Source organism: Simochromis diagramma, unplaced genomic scaffold, assembly GCF_900408965.1.
Source record: "Simochromis diagramma unplaced genomic scaffold, fSimDia1.1 OVJJ01000208.1, whole genome shotgun sequence".
Classification (NCBI taxonomy): domain Eukaryota; kingdom Metazoa; phylum Chordata; class Actinopteri; order Cichliformes; family Cichlidae; genus Simochromis; species Simochromis diagramma.
The window spans coordinates 4298721-4319634 of record NW_024386789.1 but is presented as its reverse complement, the minus strand read 5'-3'; the positions used below and the strand labels follow the sequence as shown (position 1 = coordinate 4319634).

At 38.5% G+C, this 20914-nt stretch overlaps 1 protein-coding gene across 1 annotated transcript; it reads right to left on the bottom strand.

Moving 5' to 3' along the window:
- Positions 1-3175: 3175 nt before the first annotated feature.
- On the bottom strand, positions 3176-19959 carry LOC120728561 (transient receptor potential cation channel subfamily M member 4-like). The gene is made up of 28 exons (XM_040023577.1): positions 19670-19959; positions 18705-18766; positions 18441-18618; positions 17861-18041; positions 16451-16620; positions 16049-16226; positions 15615-15679; positions 15277-15510; positions 14832-14934; positions 14616-14737; positions 14155-14451; positions 13934-14035; positions 13698-13826; positions 12692-12821; positions 12377-12522; positions 9876-9988; positions 9092-9205; positions 8950-8990; positions 8625-8857; positions 8130-8245; positions 7736-7868; positions 7467-7641; positions 7207-7372; positions 6935-7116; positions 6495-6627; positions 6332-6404; positions 5116-5206; positions 3176-4062 (listed from the first exon to the last, which is right to left on the bottom strand). The coding sequence occupies exons 1-28, from the start codon at positions 19742-19744 to the stop codon at positions 4031-4033; spliced, it is 3774 nt and encodes a 1257-aa protein (XP_039879511.1). The 5' UTR covers positions 19745-19959; the 3' UTR covers positions 3176-4030.
- Positions 19960-20914: the final 955 nt, after the last annotated feature.

Below are 20914 nucleotides of genomic sequence, written 5' to 3'. Positions count from 1 at the left end.
AGGATTGGGAGAATGTCGTATGATTAGATGAAACCAAAATAGAACTTTTTGGTAAAAACTCTATTTGTTGTTTTTGGAGGAGAAAGAATGCTGAGTGGCATCCAAAGAACACAATACCTACTGTGAAGCATGCGGGTGGAAACGTCATGCTTTGCGGCTGTTTTTCTGCAAAGGGACCAGGACGACTGATCTGTGTAAAGCAAAGAATGAATGGGGCCATGTATCGTGAGCTTTTGAGTGAAAACCTCCTCCCATCAGCAAGGGGGTTGAAGATGAAACATGGCTGGGTCTTTCAGCATGACAATGATCCCATACAAACTGCCCGGGTAATGAAGGAGTGGCTTGGTAAGAAGCATTTCAAGGTCCTGGAGTGGCCTAGCCAGTTTTCAGATGTTAATCCCATAGAAAATCTTTGGAGGGAGTTGAAAGTCTGTTGCCCAGCGACAGCCCCAAAACATCACTGCTCTTGAGGGGATCTGCACGGAGGAATGGGCCAAAATACCAGAAACAGTGTGTGAAAACTTACAGAAAACGTTTGACCCCTGTCATTGCCAACAAAGGGTATATAACAAAGTATTGAGATGAACTTTTGTTATTGACCAAGTACTTATTTTCCACCATAATTAGCAAATAAATTCTTTAAAAAAATCAAACAATGTGATTTTCTTTTTTCTCATTTTGTCTCTCATATTTGAGGTATACCTATGATGAAAATTACAGGTCTCTAATCTTTCTAAGTGGGAGAACTTGCACAACTAGTGGCTGATTAAACAGGTTTTTGTCCCACTGTATATCGCAGGCTTTAAACCTGCAGGACTGAGGATCATTAAAACTACATATAAACACCACACACTTGATCCTATTGTATATCATATTTAAATATTGACACAATTATAAAATAAGTTTGACTAATGTGACTAAACATTTCACTCATCATACAAAGATCTAGAGATATTTGGTTGCCAGTAGATGGGAACTCGGGAATGGCATTATCATTATGATTTGGCAGCATTTGAGTTTAATTGGCTTTGTCCCAGTATCATTTCTGGGCCACGTTCACATATAGCTACTCATTTATTATACTGTCTGAAAACTTTAAAAGGAAAGCATATCACAGCTGAATTTGTGTGACCGGTGGAACATCCTGAATCATAAACAGTAACACTCATTTAGTGTGGTAACAGCACCACCCGGTGGCAAACCTGTAAATAAAACCTGTGAAATTTGGTAGAGGATGAAACGTTTTGAATTTGAGTGATTAAAACCAGACATTAAAAAAAACATTTATGCCACATTATGTCCAAACAAGTGCGTTAAAACACAAGTACATTGTATTAAAGAATGTTATGATTTTGCAATGGCAAAACACCGCCCATTAACTGTTGCACAACCCCTGACACCTGAGGAAACAGTGGGTGGGACAATAAGCACAAGGCTACTGGTTTTTCTTCACATTCTCTCTGGATAAGCAAAACTTATGAGAAAGGACATCAGCGCATCAGTCATTGAGTCCTCCAAATTTTCATACTGTTTGATTGGAGGAAGAAGGTCAGGTTTTAGGTTAGGTTAATACTTTAATCAAAACATTCTGTAAATCAGAGTTAAACAATTTTATCTATCAAAAGTGGTTCAATAGACTGCACGTCATTCATTTAATTCATAGTATTTCTTTCAGCGTAACATCTGTGTAACATCATTTTCCCTCCTCACCCTCCAATGGATGTCTCCATTGAAGAGTTCACTCTTGGCAATGTCAACCCTGTTCCACGTTACTGCTAAACTTCAGCTGGTGCACGCTGCTTACTTGCTGAAAAACACAAACGCGACACAAAATCAAAATTAGGATAAAAAGTGCATGTTGTAAGATTACAGTCTACTTATATGTACCTCCCACGAGTGTTTTAAAAAGCAGGACTGTGTCAAAGTCATTTGGACTCACATGCTCTCCATGGTAGACTGTAATCAAACTTCCATTCTGGTAAATGCTTAAAGTCTGGAGAAAGAAGATGATGTGAAATGGGAACAGAAATGTTGAACACAGAGTTGCAAGATGACAGACAGAAAGTGATGATAAACATCTGGAGAAACAGATCAGACACACTTCAGTGATGAATCTTAGATAGTTGCCCAAGACAGCAAGCGACTCTGCAATTTTAAAAAAAAAAGCTGTTCACTGTAGTTTATGACCATTTTTATAGAGTAATGGCAGAAATAAAGAGATTTACAGAAAAAAATTGTGCTTTAATGTTCCCACTGTAAGCATTTGTGATCTGATTAAATATCAGCCTTCACTGACAGATGATATCTTCCTGACAGCCACATCAGACAACGTTTTATCAGGGTCTTACTACCTTATTGTTAGTACATGTTGGGACAAAATAAACTGCCTGGAGCTGAGCTGACTTGGAGCTGCACTTTGACAACAGCTTTATGAATGAGGAATTGACTCAGAGCGTCAGCCACCTGTTTCCCCATGTGCATGTATTATCTCAGTCAGCACACACCGGGTGAACTAGTTTGTCAGACTGTGGTTTAGAAGGAAAACGCTTCTTAAAATATTCCTCTACTTTGTCTTTAAGATCCACGCTGGGACCTTCTTCACCATCGCCCTCCCCAGGAGACTGCACAGGTGGAGCTGGAGACAGGTTGTCCAAGACATCACTCGGGAAATCAGCCAAGCCTCCTGAACCAGCCAGCAGCCGCCATGGAAAGGGCAGTGTTTCGTTTTTAATACATTTGCAAGAATTTCAAGCAAACTTTTTTCACTTTGTAATTATAAAGTATGTAATTAGGATGCGTAGAATTGTGAGATGAAAAATTAATTGAATCCATTTTGGAACGAGGCTGTAACTTGTGAATACTTTCCAGCTGAACTGTAGGTTTCTGTGCATGTGTCTGCATGTTTAAGTGTGTCTGTGAATGGCTGATTTCATGGTGGCTGCAATGAAGAAAAGCAAGTATATCAGCATTCTCAGAACTGGAGTGTGTCCTGTTGCAACGCAATGTTTCCTGCTCCAAAAAACAGGCATCCCGATTGTGTAGACATTAATAAATAATGCTGGCAATAATTCAGTCCAACCCAACAGCCTCAGGTCAGTGGCTCAAGGTTTTACTGACCCAAATATACTTTTAATGATTTGTGAAAAACAAAAGCTTGTTTTATTAAAACTGTTAGTGCAATGTAATTAGTGTATTTTATTCATGCTTATGAATGTTACTAAAGCAATTTGTGACAACAATCTGAGCTCAGTCTTGGATACAGCTCCACCTTTTTATCTATACACATGTGGGAAATGGAAGACTCTGGTTCTAAGTTAAACTATTTAAATGATGACAACAGAGTTACGGACCAAACAAAACATTAAAGCAAAAAAAAAAAAAAAAAAAAAAAATGCTTGGAGAATTTTTATAACTGTTATTCGCTTTACACAATTAATGATTACAACCCTATTTCATGCATTAATTTATTCTAGCTGGAATACTGTAAAAGCAAATAAATCAATCCTTGAAGATTGTTGAACTACAGTTATTCTTTTGTACTTATCATCAAAATGAATCATTATACTGTATGAAAGTTATTTGAAAAGAATAAAAATGCAGACATCCAAATACATTTGTATGCACATTTGCATACAAATATTGGGCATTTTTAATGTAACTGAAAAAGTATTAACGTGTTCCTACTGTAACTGGTTATAGACGCTATCACATCATATCAGAATAAAATGTAAAACATTGCATGTCTTTAAAACATGTTTTACAGCATTAATTGTATCAAGTCACACACGCACACGCACACACACACACACACACACACACACACACACAGACATACAGTGTCTTGCATTGGCTGGATAAAATGTTCTCTCTTTTCAGTGCAGTGTTTATATGCTTTGGTAAACCAAGTCCAGTGAGAATCAAGGTGGTGGGCTGGATAGAAGTTCTCAAAAGAGAGTGTTCTCCATTTTTGTTTTTTTTCCTGAACCTGAGCGAAGTGAAGGTGTCCTCTTTGATTTAAGGTATCCTTAAATTAAGTTGAGCTGGAAGAGGAGGCAAATGCATCTGTAGAGAGGAACAGGTAGAGTAAGATGAGTGAGAGGGACAAATTTTAGCAAAAAGAAAAAAGCAAACTTTTTTTTTTAGAAAGCAGTACATTACGAATTGACTTTTAGACAGTGCGTTACTACTCAAAGTACAGCACACCTCATTCATCCATTCACACAGGCACTTTTTTTCTATACCTTGGTGCTTTCTATCTCATATTAATACACAATGCTAACACATTGGACAGCAAGTCAGGATTTAGTATCTTGCTGAAGAATAGCTGGGGGGGGGGGCTTTCTAATGTTTTGGGTCTATAACATTTTTCTATCATTACTTTATTATGGATTAGGTGCAAAAATTGTTAAGTGTGGATAATTAAACAATAGATCGATGCGATAGCAAATTGTGCCTGAACAGCAAGTGGAGAGTGATAGATGAGATGAAGAAATGGAAGGAAGCAGAGAGTCAAAGAGTGATTCACGAACACAAACAGAGCCGAGTTTATTCCTCAGTTTTGTTGCCTTTTGGTTCTAAGCGCTGTAACCAATCTCGGTATTTTATTATTATCTCATAACACTTGTTTAATCCGCTACCATCTCTGCTATGGACTTTTTACAGTCTACAGTCTCAGATCAACACAGCCCTGCCCTCCAGCACTATCAGCAGCGGGAGCAGCAGCAACCCCTCAACAGCAACACTGTACCCATCAGGTAAAACATAGACTACGATTGCTCTCTATTGTCCCCACCTGATGACAGTGATATAGTATGATGCGATTCCATTTTAGATTCTTGATGAATGTGGGTTCTTGTTCTTCAGCCTGCTTCTATATGCCCCTTTTTAACTTCGAGCACCCACCCCTTTAAACATCTCTGCACGGCCCTGGATCGGACTACCAGTCTTGTGGTTAGCAGATTACCTGCTCTTCCACTTGAGCTACAGCCACTTAGTAGTGAAGCAAATAAATAAATGAAGCAAATAAAGTAAATAAAGCAAATAAAGTAAATGAAGAGTGGCTTTTCAACATGCAGGCTGTTATGCAAGCATGATTTCATAACTGCTAGTAAATACCTCGTAATGGTGGAGGTCGAGGAGGTTTAAATGTGCTTCCTTGTGATAAAGTATCCACAACCCAGCTGAGTGCACTGGAGCAATACTCCATCTGAGAAGAAAAAGCAGAAGATCATGAAACTATATATTAGAAAAGATTCATTCTTAAACCTCAATGAAAAGCACCTGAAAAAAAGGAGGACTTTTTTTCTTTATAGATGTGTTCAGGTTGTCTGTTCACTCCATGTCTTAACTTTGTGTCTATAAAAATTCTAAAGACAGATTATTTACTGTTAATTAAATATTATACAGTAAGACACTTAAAGCAGTACTTTAACACTTTTACTACATAGAGAGTAAGATTACTTTTTAAGGTGGACGTTACTTTATTGCCCTCCATAGGACAAAATATTTTTAAAACAGGAAACTTCTTAATCAAAGACAGACCATTTAAAAAAAAAAAAAAGAGAAAAAAAAACAACACGTCTGACTTGGATACCACTCATATCCACCCGTTAAACACTTGTCCAGCCCAGCTTATCACATCTTCCTGAGAACCACCCTATTCATTTATGTCCTCTCTAATAGACATTTGTTTTTGGTCTATAGCTTTTGGCTTATTTGAGCTACGGTATTAAGTCTTGATGTACTAAATAGAGAACGTCCTGGGCTTCCCATTGATATCTCATGTGTTTGTGTGGTATCTTTTAGCTCCAAAGAGGTAGGAAATCACAAAAAAGTTCAATGGTAAGATTCTTTTTTCTTCAGTTGTCAGGAAGATATAAAGACTGGAAGCAAATTAAATACAGTTAGGCTAGCTCCACCAAAAATATCATTTTAAAAAGACCACAGTGATGTAGTCAATTCATGAATTGTTGGCTCTGACGTATCCTAATCTTAAGCTATGCTTAAAAACATTCTGACTGACACAACAGCTTTTTCCCATAATCAGTACTTCTTGCTTTTCTCCAAAACATAAAATTGCTTACTACAGAGTTGCTTAAGATCAGCCACACTAAATCCAAATAAAACTGTCTTTGTACTAAATAGTAGGTGTTTTCCCTATATTCTACCATCCTGTTATTATACCAGTCAAAACAAGTCTGCAATTCAATGCTTTAACCTTTATGTAGAATACTGAACTGGCTGAACCAATGTGCTCTTTCACAGCAGCTCCACATATGTATCATGAATGACTCAAATGGTACAAAATGATAAGTTGGAGCTTCGGTTTTACCTGATTCTCCAGAGACCGTAGTCTGTGTTCAAAGTCTCCGCTTTCACTCAGATGCTTAAGCACACCATCTACCCTATATAAACAAAGATACATTTACTTCAGAATGATGGAGTCACACAGTAATAAATAATGCTGCTACAGTGGAGGATGAAGGTGTGCTCACTTGGCAGACATCCGTTTGAGCCTTTCTGAGTCGCTGCTTTTCTGGATCTTGTTTCGAGCAGTCAGGAAGTCTTCCTTCTGAATCGTTTCCCACGTTGATAATCTGTTAGCTGCCTTTGGTTCCAAGTCTAACACTGATAGAAAAGACAAAGGTTTGAAATGATTACCTTTCAACTCATTTTTCATGCTTTCATCACTGCTGAACTGAGGTCAGTGAGCAAGCAAATTATTTAGATGCTTCCATTTTAAGTAAGCAACTAAAATAAAAACAATTAAAAAAAAAAAAAATACAGTCACTGATTAAAAAACTCAAAGATAATAGAACTATGGAACTGAGGCTTCCTCATTCAGCATGTGTAATGGACAATAACTTTAATACATTAGCAGTATTAATTATTTTATTATATTAATAAAATCCACGACTTCTGATCCAATACTGACCAAAGTGGTGGATCTTTACAGAGGGCACTTTGCGGATGACCCTCTTAATAAAGAGGTTGATGTGTGAGAGGATAATGAAAGGAGGAGCCAAAGAAGGACGGGAGTGGTACTCGACAATCAGGTTGTAACGCTGGAACTTCCAGTAGGTGTCACTGTGTTCTTGCACTTTAGAGAAAGTGTAGCTGTGTGGATACAAGCGGATCAGAGCCACTGAGTCAAACCATTCAGTATGTGAACGCACCTTCAGATATAATAAAAGACTTGTTCTTTACCTAAACATGGCAATAAGCAGGTTGATGAGCAGGATGTTGGTGACCAGGAGATATACGACTAGCAGAATCACTACCAGCCAGTTACTCTCATGAGTTCTACACGGCTCTTCACCGCTCTCAATCAAAGTCACATTGTCTGTACAGTTGACATCCCAGTCCTTGCCCACTGCAACAAAACAGACATAAAGGATAAAGTTAAGAAAGTTTTACAGTAGCATTCAATTTTCTTATTTTTATGCCAGTTGCACAAACACATGTACCATCCATCTCTTCCACAGGGATCTGTCCAAAGATGTGCAAGTATGGCCTGTAGAAAACTCTCCGAAAAATGCGATTCGGGTTTGGATCGTAGGAATAGATCAGAGCCTGATTGGCAACTCCATACGCCATGAGCCACACACCCAGGAAGAAGAGGAAGAAGAAGACATCCTTCATCTGAACAAGAGGAGGAAATTGTCATTTTGTTTCTGACATTATATTATTAAAAGTCTATAATTGGTATATTGCCAACTGATGGTAACTTTCTCACCATCTTTCCTACAATGATGATTTTTGGCCCCAGCTGCTTGTGAATGGCAAAAATGTGAATGAGGCGAAGTGTGAAGACCATGTAGTCCAAACACAGGACATCCCGTCCAAATTCATGTGACCAGTGGAACATCCTGAAACACAAGCACAGTAAAGCTGAATCAGTGTGAAAACAGCACCACCTGGTGGCAAAGCTGTAAATTAACTAAAGACCCGGAAATGAAAATTATTTTATAGAACACTTAAGACATCCAAATATGAACCAAGGACAATGTTTTTACAAATGTTACAATCTGCAATGACAAAGCCTCATTCAAAAATATTACTGTAGAAAAAAAAAAAATTAGAATTGATCATTTCTAATTTTTTTTATTTTTTTTATTTCTTGTCCATACCTGCAGATTAGTCCTATAATGAACAGGCTGATGGCGGTGAGGTCACATTTATTCCAAACATCCTGAATGTAGAGTCTGAACCTTTGACGCCAAGTCATCGTCCCCAAAAAAATGGTCTTGATGAAGAAGACAAATGACTTTACAGATCCATAAAAAACGACAAATAAAACTCAACTATACCTAGGTGACATGTATCCAAATACAGACGAGCACTTTCCATTTACTGTTACTATTATTTCAGTAAAGTGAGTAAAATCTGACAGGATAAGATTTTAATTTGTGATATTTTTTTTGTGTTTGCTTAATCACATAAAATCAGTGACGAATAAAAAAAAAATAAAAAAAATTGCTTATTTATTTTAATGTCAATCTCGAATCTAAGGCTTTTGACACAGGAGCATGTAACCACTGTGTCGCAATGGCACTTTGGGGATAGTTATTACATTCATAAATAAAAATAATAAAGTTCTAAGTAAGATGTCTCTCTTCACTCACCTGTCGGATCTCCTCACAAACGATGGTGAATACCCAGAAGTACAACACACACTCAGCAGCACCTGGACCTGAGGGTGGTGGGGGCTCAAAATCCACCAACAACACGTAGGCAAAAAGCAAGAGAAACAGGAAGTACATCAGGACGTTGCCCAAAAAGGAGGTGACCGGTGCAAACCAGAACTGACGCCAGCGTGACACTATGAATGGACGCTGTGGTGGTCTGTAAGGTACACCTGTATCAAAGATTATAAATACAGATTAACAGGTGACTAAAAATGACAGCATGTGGAGACAAGAATCAGATGACTCTTTAAACAGGACTCACCTTTAATGGCATCACTCTTGTGAACGTCTGAGTCAACTTCACTGGTGTAAGAAAACATTTTTAATTCATTAGTAGACCTAAGACATAAAAACAAACTGATGTTCTATGGACGAACACTGAAGAGTGCAAGTAGAAATATTACTGCTGTTTGATGTCAGAGAAAGAGAAGACGGTGGTCCCATAAAGGTTGTCAGAGTCCTGAGCCACTGCATCCTCATTGGGCATTTCCTCCTCCTCCAGCTGATTGTCTTGTGTCCTTTGAGGTGGAATATATAGAAAATTTTTACACACACACACACACACACACACGCGCACACACACACACACACACACACACACACACGCGCGCACACACACACACACACACACACACACACACACGCGCACACACACACACTTTAAATAGTCTGTAGTGTAGTGAAAACCAAATATGAGTGACAGATTAGATTACACAAAAATCATGGATAATACATTTGTAAATAACTGGACACAAATAACTTGAGCTTCTTATATAATGTAGATTTAGTATATTTGTAGCTTATTACGCAGCTCATTTTCTTTCTTCAGGTGTGAAATGTAAAACTGAGGTCAGAGGTCAAATGTGGCACAATACTTTTTGAGACAAACTATAATGTGATATTTAGAATACCCATATACCAGTATAATTTCCTAAATGTCGCCAATACAAACAAAGGACGCTGAATTTTAAGTGTAGTTTTAAAGATAAAAGACATAAATCAATAAGTTGACCTTAAAGACTTTGGTGAAAGTAAGCTAAATATTACTGGTCATCATGATCCCACTCTACACTCCCACAAAGTTTTATCAGAATTGAGTCGAAACATTTCCGCTATCATGATTACAGACAGAATGATATGCATGCAAACACAACCAAAAACATGACCTCTGTGGTAGAACTGCTTTACCTGAAGGAAATGAGGTTGGTGTAGCAGAGGATGGGGCAGAAGAAAGCGAGCAGGAGCTTCCAGACCTCTGTGTTCCTCTTCATATCACCCCACCAGATCTGGGACAGCAGAGACTGGAAGAGGAGAGAAAAAACAAGGACTTATCCATCAGCAGTACTGGCTCAACATGGGGATGTGTTATTTTGGAAGCATTATGCCATTTTTCATTTGTAAGTAATTTATACTGTTGTACTGTACAAATCTGGATGATCGTGTATATAAGTTCTTTATAAAAAGCAATACTTTTAGATAGGAGTAGCTAAATAATTACAGATCAGTGTATAAAGATGTATAACAAGGCATTGTGTATTAGCATATTTATTTATAGAGACTGTATATGTATACATTAGTTTGTATAATGAAAACAGCCTTATGCTTCATCAGACCATTTCAGTTTCAGCTTAATATATCAAGTGCTTTTTAAGATGTGTTTTTTGAAAATTTGTCCATGTACCCATTTAAGGTCTTTTTCTCCACATCTAAATCTGAGGCAACGTTTGAACACGAATATCTCTATTAAAGATAAAAGACTGAATTTTCACTGTCCTTTCTTACCATCAAAATTGATCTGTAACTTGGGACAGACGCACCAAAAATGTCGTAAGTATTGGTTAGTTAGAATATAAAGAAAAAGAAAGTCCAGCATTCCTGCAAAATCCCATATTTGAGCACATGTTAAATAAAAACTTCAAATTGCAAGAGAACTACTGATATTTTTGTAGTTTATAGTTGAATAACACAATGTTGTAAAATAAATCTGTAGAAAACCTTTTTACCATGAAATAATTCACACTTACAAAACAGGAAGAATTTCATTCTACAGGGAATAATATGACGTACGACAAAACCAAAAATATCAGTAGACCATCTTTGATCTGTCCAAACAGAATACAGATGCTACTCCAATTCAGAAAATAATTTTGTTAAATATGCGTATGTTTTTTTTTTATTTTCAAGACCTGGGTCATTATATTATCTGCTCCATCGTCTCCCAGCTTCTTATATCAAATAACATTTTAGATATCTGTTTTTTTGGGCTTTTTTTTTGTTTTGTTTTTTTTTTTAAAGACCGTTCTGCACACTTTCATGCCTTTTTTTTCCCCACATTGAAAAAGAAGTCAATGTTTGAACATGACTATCAGAAAAACAATTAAAGATAAAAGCCAGGATAAAAACAGGATTTCTCATTCAGGACAAATACATCAAGAAGTGTCTGCGTATTGGCGAAAAATTAAAGCAATCTTTTAAAATTCCATATTTGTGCACACAATTTAAAAAAAAAAAAAAAAATATATATATATATATATATATATATATATATATATATATATATATATATATATATATATATATATATATATATATATATATATATATATATATATATATATATATATATATATATATATATATATGCTGGTTCTATTTAACTTTTATGCCGGAAATATCACAAGTTGTACAAGTAAAAATATCAGTAGATAGTCTAATCTAAATACAACAACAACACATTGTATTCAATTTATAACTAAGAAACAATTTTTTTTTTTTTTTTGTACAATATGTGCAAATTTTTCATTTTCATGACCTGTTCTACCTACCTACCATTTTGAGACCTACACTCCTGGAAGAGAATATTTCACATGAAAATATATTTCAGGTGAGAATGATCTGCTAGCCTTTTTTTAATATATTGCTTGACAGTATATAAAAATATATAAGCTAAAATTTCGCAGTAATCATTATGTACGTCCAAACTTGGAACGATAACATTTTTTAAATAGAAAAATTTGACTGATAATTTTTTTAAAACCTCGATTTGTGACCGAGTGACCAAGGTCTGAAAATTTAACTGAATTATTTCCCAATTATAATTCCAGTACCATCTAGAAGCTGCAATTTTGTTACTCACATTTTTTTTATGCAAATTAAAAACACTGATTCATTTTAATCGGCCCAGTGAAAGTCTTTGAGATATCAATCTTAAAACATTGTTGCAGATTTCAATGTACAAAACACATCATTTGAAAGTGGGTCGATGGACAATGTTTTTTTTTTTTTTTTAATTATATCTTTAAAAATTATTTGTTACATTAAGGTAGAATTTCAAAGATTAGATTTGTTCAAACTATTGGACCACAAAATTATTACGCAAATTGCAGATTTTCGAGCAAGAAATGTTACAAAAGCTGGCTTATTTGGGATGGAATGACCCATTTTATTCCCTCAACTGATCAATATTTTCTCTATATAAATATGATGGCTTCCTTTGATTTCATGTTCATTTGTTTAATAGCATTCAGTTCATTTTATTTCAAACATTTACATTCACAATCATTACAAAATATCATTCCATTCTTTGCATTTGTTACCTATATTTTGGAAAATGACGATGTTATTCAGATTCATTGCCCATGTGCTAGATGAAAGGAATGCCATTCACATGAATGACAAATATGACACACCTGTACGCCATCATTACTGAAGAAAAGCCGGGCATCGGCACTCACGCCCATCTGAAGGCAGGTGGTGTCACCCCAGATGGGAGACTTCCTAATTAGCAGGGTGAAGGAACGGTTTTCATCACTCCGATAACAAGAGCTAAAAATATCTGAGATAAAGTGGACAAGACACATGATGAAGAGTTCGATGAGATTTGTTACTATTGTGTTACATCAGCTGTTGAAAGGAAAATTCTAAGGAAATTAAATAAAATGATTGCAAAACTAGATATCAAACCATCCTAACAGTGTAGTGGAAAACTGCAGTTTTTGTCTCACCATGAGCCAGGTTCTCAAACTTCTGGGCCAGTTCTTTCATGGAGAGTTTGGTTTCAGTCTCCTCCTCCAGTTTGGACAAGTCTCTGAGTATATTACAGCCACTGAGAGCACTCAGGACTGCCTCACCTGCCTGGAAAGGAGATCACCAATTTACAACATCACTTTACTTTATGTTTTTAGCAATTATTTAATTTTATATTAAGACTTAACACTATGACTGTATAATATTTAAAAAAAATTAGGATCATAAAATAATAATTAACAATATATTGCAATTAATTGACTCGAACAACTTTGATACATGGTAAGCAGCGTCTAGTTCGAGGTTGTCAAATGTACAGCCCGCAGGCTGAGATCATTTCCAATGCACATTAATGGTATTAATGGCCCGTCAGGATGTGGATGTGCAGACGGGGGTGGGGCTTTATCTCACATGTAAAGGTAGACGTCCCGAAAACAGCCCAGTAGACGGAGAGATGGGCGAGTCAGATTTAAATGCAAGCTTGTCAGGAAAAGTAAAGACAGGAGTGAAAAATGTAAAATGAGCAGCGTGTGGCTGCATTTCAATGATATTGGAGACTGAAAGCAGAGTGCAGAATTGATCGAATTGGCAGTGGGATTGGGTAATACAAGTTTTTTCCCCAACCATTTTCCATTGTGGATGACAAAAGGTTTCAAACTTGATCACTATAGAAATTTCTGGGGATTTTTACCATTATGGATGAAAGAAAAAACTAAAAACTGGACAGTCTGGGCAATGAGCTACCAGAACTTTTTACACATTTATTCCTTAGAATTTAAGTCCACAGAGTCGTGCTGAGTGGTTTCTTTTCTTAACAATGTTGTTACACTGACAGAAACGTTAAAGTTTCACCCCTGGTCTAGTTGCAGCTCATTCTCACACATGCCCAATATAGTGCAACTTCCCCTGAAAACTCTGCTCTATTTAAATAACAATCCATCCATTTCAAACCAGCTGAACACCAGTTTGTCTCAGAGCTTTTACCATCTCCCAGAAATAAAGGGCCATCTCACTGCGGTTCTGCAGTACAGCCCAGAGGAAGAGTGAAGCCCAGGGATAGGGGCAGCGCAGCTGCCGATAGAACGAATCTCCACGCAGAACCTTATTTGCACGCTGGGATGAATAAAAAAATAAGAACATTTATTGTCATGTTAACCATAAAAATAGAAATTCAGTCAGCACAAGTACACTGTGTGTTTATTCTGAAAGGTTCAAAGTACCCTCAGAGACATCCTTTTGGATGAAGTGAACTCTAAGGCCAAAGCTTTATAGTATAAAGGCTGGCAGACATCACCCATTAACAGCTCCAGAACCCCTGACACCTGAGGAAACAGTGGGTGGGACAATAAGCACAACAGTATCAGGTTGTCTTCACATTCATAATGAATCTTTGAGAAAAATTAATGAAAAAGGACAGAATCTCGTTGATTAGAAAACTCACCTCAAAAAGGGTGACCTCCTTCACTGGTCCACTTTGATTCTTATCTTTCACCATTTTTGAGGACGAATTCTGTTTTTCTGATGGTGAGTGACGCTCCACTATTGCCAGCCGCTCTGCTAGGCACTGTTGTAGTAGCTGATAGAGCAAGGTCCCATCTGGCACAGAGCGATAAAGGGTTTCCAGCCTGCCATAAGTTAGGTACTCCAGGATATTCAAGCCATTCTCAGTGAAAAGCCGAACAAACTGGGGCTTGTCGTTGATCAATGCATCTGTCATTGAGTCCTCCAAATCTTCGTACTGTTTAATTGGAGGAAGAAGATCATGTTTTAGGATAGGTTAATACTTTAAGCCAAGTATTCTGTAAATCATAGGTAAACTGTATCTGTCAGAAGTGGTATAATAAACTGCACAATGTACTTCAGAGTATTTCCATTCAGTGTGATGTCTTTTTCCCTCCTCACCTTCCACTGGATGTCTCCATTGAAGAGTTCACTCTTGGCAATGTCAACCCTGTTCCACGTTACTGCTAGTTTCAGCTCATCACTATAAGGGCTGGCATCAACTGATGATTGCTGCTTACTTGCTGAAAAACACAAACACGACAAAAATTAATCAAAATAAGGACTAAAAGTGCATGTTGCTGCTATGTTGTAAAATTACTGTCTACTTATACATACCTCCCACGAGTGTTTTAAGCAGGACTGTGTCAAAGTCATTTGGACTCTCGTGCTCTCCTTGGTAGATTGTAATCAAATCTTTGTTCTGGTAAATGCTCAAAGCCTGGAGACAGAAGATGGGAAAAGGAACGGGAACAATGCAAAATATTTTAGAAAAAAGATGTTCGTAAAGACAGACAGTGATGAGGAAGAAACTGGTGACAAAGGTTCTTTTCAAACTCATGATGTCATTCATGGCACAGCCTCTAATTAAGCAAGAGGGTTTGACTTTAATCAACTGCGATCCTGAAAAACTGACAAAAAGATCGAGCGCCCTGAGGGCATGAATATTAGACCTGAATACAGTTTAGTAAGCAGCTGACAGATATGCAGGCTATAAAAAGTCTTTCCTCATACTCTTCTGCAGAGTAAAGGCCAACACAATGTTTCTGTTCTCAGCACTCACCTGTTCAACTAGTTTGTCGGTCTGTGCCTCTGAAGGAAAATGCTTCTTAAACCTTTCTGCCACTCTGTCTTTGAGATCCACGCTGGGACCCGCCTCACTGTTGCCTTCACCAGAGGACGGCACAGCTGGAGCTGAAGACCGGTTCTCCAAGACATCACTCAGGAAATCAGCCAAGCCTCCTGAGCCAGCCAGAACCAGCCAGGGGATGCAGCTTTTTAAAGAGAGATCCATTCTCTGACAGACATTACAAAAACCATGAAATAAAGATTGGCACAATTTAAGTTAGAATTTGCAATTTTTGTTGTAATAATTCACATAAAAGCTGTAAAAGACTGTACCTTTAGCATGTCTGTTTCCCCTGATATCAGCATACAAACGACCGGGATGTCAATGCTGCCACTTCCTTTAAAAAGAAAACAATTTTTAATACGTTTCAATCTTGATAAAATGTTTTTACTAACTTAATCAGAGTGATCATACTAAGATGTGCAAAGTGCATAATTTTCATGAAGCACAACAGCTGACACTCATACAAAGAGCAACCAAAACACGAAGGAACATGTAAAGCCTGTAAAGATCAAAGTTAACTCTGAAAGGATGTATTTTGGGAATAATGGTACAGGAGTTAAGTCTCATTTAGTACAATTAGATTTAAATCAGTTAACTTAAACTGAATACATGAGTGGAAGATAATGTGTACTCAAGTATAGTTTCTGCTTTAATTCAGAGGCTATAAATGTTGTACTTCATAGTTTATGGTACCATCTCTGACCCCTTATGCCTGTGCGCTGCTGGGAAATGTATTCCTCCAGTCTGGCTCTGAAATCTGTTTCTCCTCCTCTGCGGCCCACACTCCCATCGTCCACAAGGAGGAAGGCCTGGTAGTTGTTATCCAGGGAGCAGGAGTCCCGGGAAATGTTTTGGACATAGTACTTTGCTGGAAAGCTTCCCTGCAAAAGAAGAAAAAAAAAAAAACAGTTATTCCAGCGTTTCTTTCCACATTTCAGCCTTAGTTATTTTAAATTGCAGCAAGAACTGCCAACAGTGTGTTCACCCAATAAAACCTGACAAATCAACACGGACCGTGTGTCAAATCGTGGTCCTTTTCCACAAAGACAACAAGATATGATTTAATGCTTAGAGAAATGTGCAAATGTGTGAGAGTCTGTACTACCTGAGGGTTGACCAGCTGCTCTCGTTTTTCCACAAGGCCCCACGGAGCAATGCCCAACGCTACCACCTTGTTGAGCGAGAATGAAGAAGCTGCAGTTGCATGATCTCTCACTGCCTGTCCAACACACCTGCCAACACCTTCACGCAGACCTGTAGTTAAGATCCATGCACCTGGGGGAAACAGGTGGAAAATCTGATTTCTTTTTTTTCCAATTTTCTTTCAGTAAATAAAATATGACTTTATATGACTTTGCAAATCACTGGATTCTGTTTTATTTACATATTGCACTGCATCTCAATTTGTTTTGTTTTTTTTAGGGGTTTTTTTTTTTTTACAGCTAAGATTGTCTGGTGGTGGTCAGAGGGCCCGGTGGCGCCAGTGTCCGGCAGCCTCGCCTCTGTCAGTGCGCCCCAGGGTGGCTGTGGCTACAATGTAGCTTGCCATCACCAGTGTGTGAATGTGTGTGTGAATGGGTGGATGACTGGATATGTAAAGCGCTTTGGGGTCCTTAGGGACTAGTAAAGCGCTATATAAATACAGGCCATTTACCATTGTCAACAATTTATTACAGGGTCTGCTGTTTCTCTAAGCATGAACAAACAAAGGTCATGTCAAAAGTTGTAAATGTGTTTCACATTTTACACCAGTTTTTAATTTAAAAGGAACAAAACGAATGACACTTGACAATCTGGGCACCAAAACGGGAAGAAAAACAAAGGAAGCAGAACCAAATTATTGATCCCTGAGAAATAAACCTAAGACTACAGCAAGTCAAGTATCAGATTCATACACATTTATCTGTAAAAGAATTAAAAGCACATAAAAAAAGACTACAAAGGCCACAGACATGCGTAAAACATGTTTTTATATGCAACAGGGTTTTAACACCAAATATGGTGCCACACCCTGTACTATGTCTTATCTAACAAAGATGTTTAGGGAGTGTGAGCCGTGTAGTTACTTGCATCTTTGTGTGCATGTTTTGTTTGGGGCTTTGATTTTTTTTTTCAGTACGTCTTGGACTTGTTTTGAGAAAACAGCGAGTGACCTCAGACGACGGGGGGGATCAGTATCGCCATATGCCACCTGCACTTGGTACAGTAGCCAGAGAGGAAATGGCCATTGTACTACCAAATTAGGACCAGACCCCAGGGAGTCGTGTTGTGTGTTGAGACTAAATTTTGTAATAGCTGTTTTCTTCACGCTAAAAACCACCATGAGTAGGTTTCAATGTCTGACAGGATCATTTGTCAGTTCTTTTATCGTCATCTGGAAATTATCATGACATCTGCTAACCAACAATAACCCACTTCAGCAACCAGAACAGAAATAAGATGCTGAGCTCAGATATGCCAGACACATCACACCTGCCAGGAGCACTGACACACTGGCAGATGCATAAAGTTTTACCTGTGCTTTGTGACGCTTTCACCAGTCCCTGTCTGAGGACCTCCCGTACCCAGGTCTTCACCTGTGTCCTTCCCTCTCCGCCCACAACAGAAACAACCAGGTTGGGTAGAGGAAGACGCCAATGAGCTGTCAGTATGGTGTACACCATAGAAGGCTCAGTGCTCCATGACAGGCGCAGGAACTAAGTTTAGACATTTGATGGATTAAAAGAAGCACGCCCATGTCAACAATGCAAAAAGATTTGAAAAGTAATGGCCTGTGATCACACTAGTATTAAAGCTGAACGACTCAGTCGTTTCAGCCTTTAAATGGTAATAAAATGGGGGGGGGGGGGGGGGGGGAAGAAGCTTGTCATGTGATCTGTACTGACTTTTGACTCTGTTTACTCAGGTGGAGCGGAGGTAGACCGAAGGTCAGGAAAATTCAACGAATTGACTACTACAGCTCAGGGTTTATCTTAACCTTTATTTAACTCACCGTTGGAGGCATTTCTTTTAAAAACATGTACACATGTTCAAGAACTCTCAGGCTCTTGAAATAAAGCATTCAAACATTATGAGAGAAAAATAAAAGCACCCACATGGCTGTGCCTCTTGCTGGCCCCTGCAAACTGCACCTCTCCAAAGGCATCTGTCGGTCGTTCAGAGGAGTGCTGCACACTTTTCCACTGGTTCACGATGGCTGTGCTGAAATAGTCTCCAAGAGCCACAGAGGCATGGTCATCTCTCGCAGCCCCACACTGACACAATGCACCATTACTGAGAGAGGTGGAGGGATATAAACAACACCATGAGAAGTTACTCAAAATACATGTGCTGTTATTAAAAGACAGAGGTCACAGTACCTGAAGGAATCTTCTACAAAAGTGCTGCACACTCTTTTCTTGATGATTTTGGGGATCCAACTCTGAAAGCATTTTTCAGCAGTTATATAACATTACTGAATTATTACAGAAGCTGATTCAATTCTGAATCCTAAAATCTCATGCATGTGGCAGCAGGTGCAGAAAACCGTCCAAGTGTTGACTTTGGCTAAGAGAAACTACCCAGTAACAAGTTGGCGAGCTGTGCTGTGATTTCTGATGATGTGACGTAGTTTGAGCTCAGGTGTGTGCAACAGGCAGGCTGTGCATAAGCATATTCTGCAGTGGGGCTACATTACATTTTGTTTTCACCAATGTATTCAGTGCTAATCTTTCTGTAATGTTATCAGCCAAGCAGTAAAGAGAGAACACTTTCCCCACAGGCCGTTTAACTGAGAAAAGAAAAAAAAAACAAAACATGATGGCCCCATTGCATTTATTGGTGCCAGTAGCTGACGCCTCGTCTAGAGTCCTACAACTGATGCAACTAAACGGAACGCAGTCATCATTAACTATCACCGGAGCGCTTATTTAACTGCTTATGGTTAGGATGCTCGGTTTAGTAGAAGTTAGTTTCTTATAAGTGGCGTGTTTTCCATTTTTATCCCTTAGCCAAAAAAAAAAAAAAGTAGACTGCTGCGTCAGAAATGATTGGAAAAGCCGTTCCCAGTTGTTAAAGCTGTAACGTCCACCGGTTAGACAAGTGTAGGGTCAACAAACCACAGCGGAAACAAAGCAGACGGATAGCTCCTGCAGTCGTTCGCGCAAACGTGCACGTTTGGACAGCTGTTGCACGACGTGTTTTCCAAGAAGACTATGGGCGGCTCACTGCAGTTCCTCGGAACTTCATGGGCAGAAATTCCGAGTATAGCGTTAACTTCCACTTCCAAAAAATGTAGCGGCACATCACAACAGCAGCTGAAGGACTTGAGTGAAATCTAACCCACCTGGCTCTTCTCAGTTTGGCCAATATTGTCTCTGCCGTCGCCTCCTCCTCCTTCTTCTGCTCCTGTGTCTTTCATGTTTCCCTTTCAGTCGTTCTCAGTGAGAAACATATGCGGAAGGACTAAAGGGGTTTCTTTCTCACTATTTTCCACCTTGTTTCCTACTGCTGAAACCCCATTCCCTGCCACTGCACTCACTCGGCGTGCGCAAAGAAAAATAGGTGCAGCCAGCACACAGGTAAGGGTGTGGTTTCACAGAGGCAGACAATTACACCAACGCATGCAAACAGGAAGGGCCAATCGGAACCACAAAGTGGGCTAGAGTTTATTGAAATACTTCCTCATCCCCTTATCTGGTCACTGGTATCTGTTGTTGGAACTGAATACCCTCAATGACACCACTGTAGCAGAAAGACTGCTAAACATGCCCAAGCTTGTGTCCTCTAATTGTTACTGGAGCCTAAAAATATAACACATTTGTAGTAGAACCTGTTAGGTATGTGTTGCTGTGGTGCTCACTTCCCTCAGAAGTAAAAAGAACAATAGAATGAACAACAAAAATTCCTGCCTGCAGGGGTTTTGTTTCAGAGGCAAATTACAGTCTTATTCAGCTGAAATTCAGGTCATTGCTTCATCTTTCTAGAATTTATAGATGTCTCATAGTCGTCCTCTGTCTGTACCATTTCAAAGGCTCTTTATGAGAGGTGATCATGGTAGGATTGCACTATACTTTTCCTTTAAGACTATACATAAACACCACAAACTTAATTCTCTTAAATATTTATTGCATATCATATTTAAATATTTACATATTTAAAGTATAAAACGCACGTTTCACACGAGACACAAAAATCATTTGCGAGCATACATTTCTAATAAGTACCAGTCAGTCAGAGCAGACATAGCGATATTTGGTTTTCAGTAGATGGAAAACTATGTGGGCAGCTCTCCACCCCTTCAGTCCTTAATTGCTGACATTCCTTTTGGTCCTATCTGCCGTAGCCCTGTGGATCTTTTGCCTTCTTTGATTCCTCCTTTCCGCTTCCTTTGCTGAAGTGGTATAAAGTGCTGGCTAAGTTGTGAAGCTGGCATGTCCCGAGCTGGCATCCACGCTGAAGTGCACGCGGCAGTCGTGGCTTCAGGCCCATGCTGTCGTGATGAAAATGAGAAGGGTGAACATCAAACTCAAGCGTGCAGAACATCACATATTAAAAAATGCAGTTTTGAATGAAGTTGGAAAAAAGTGTT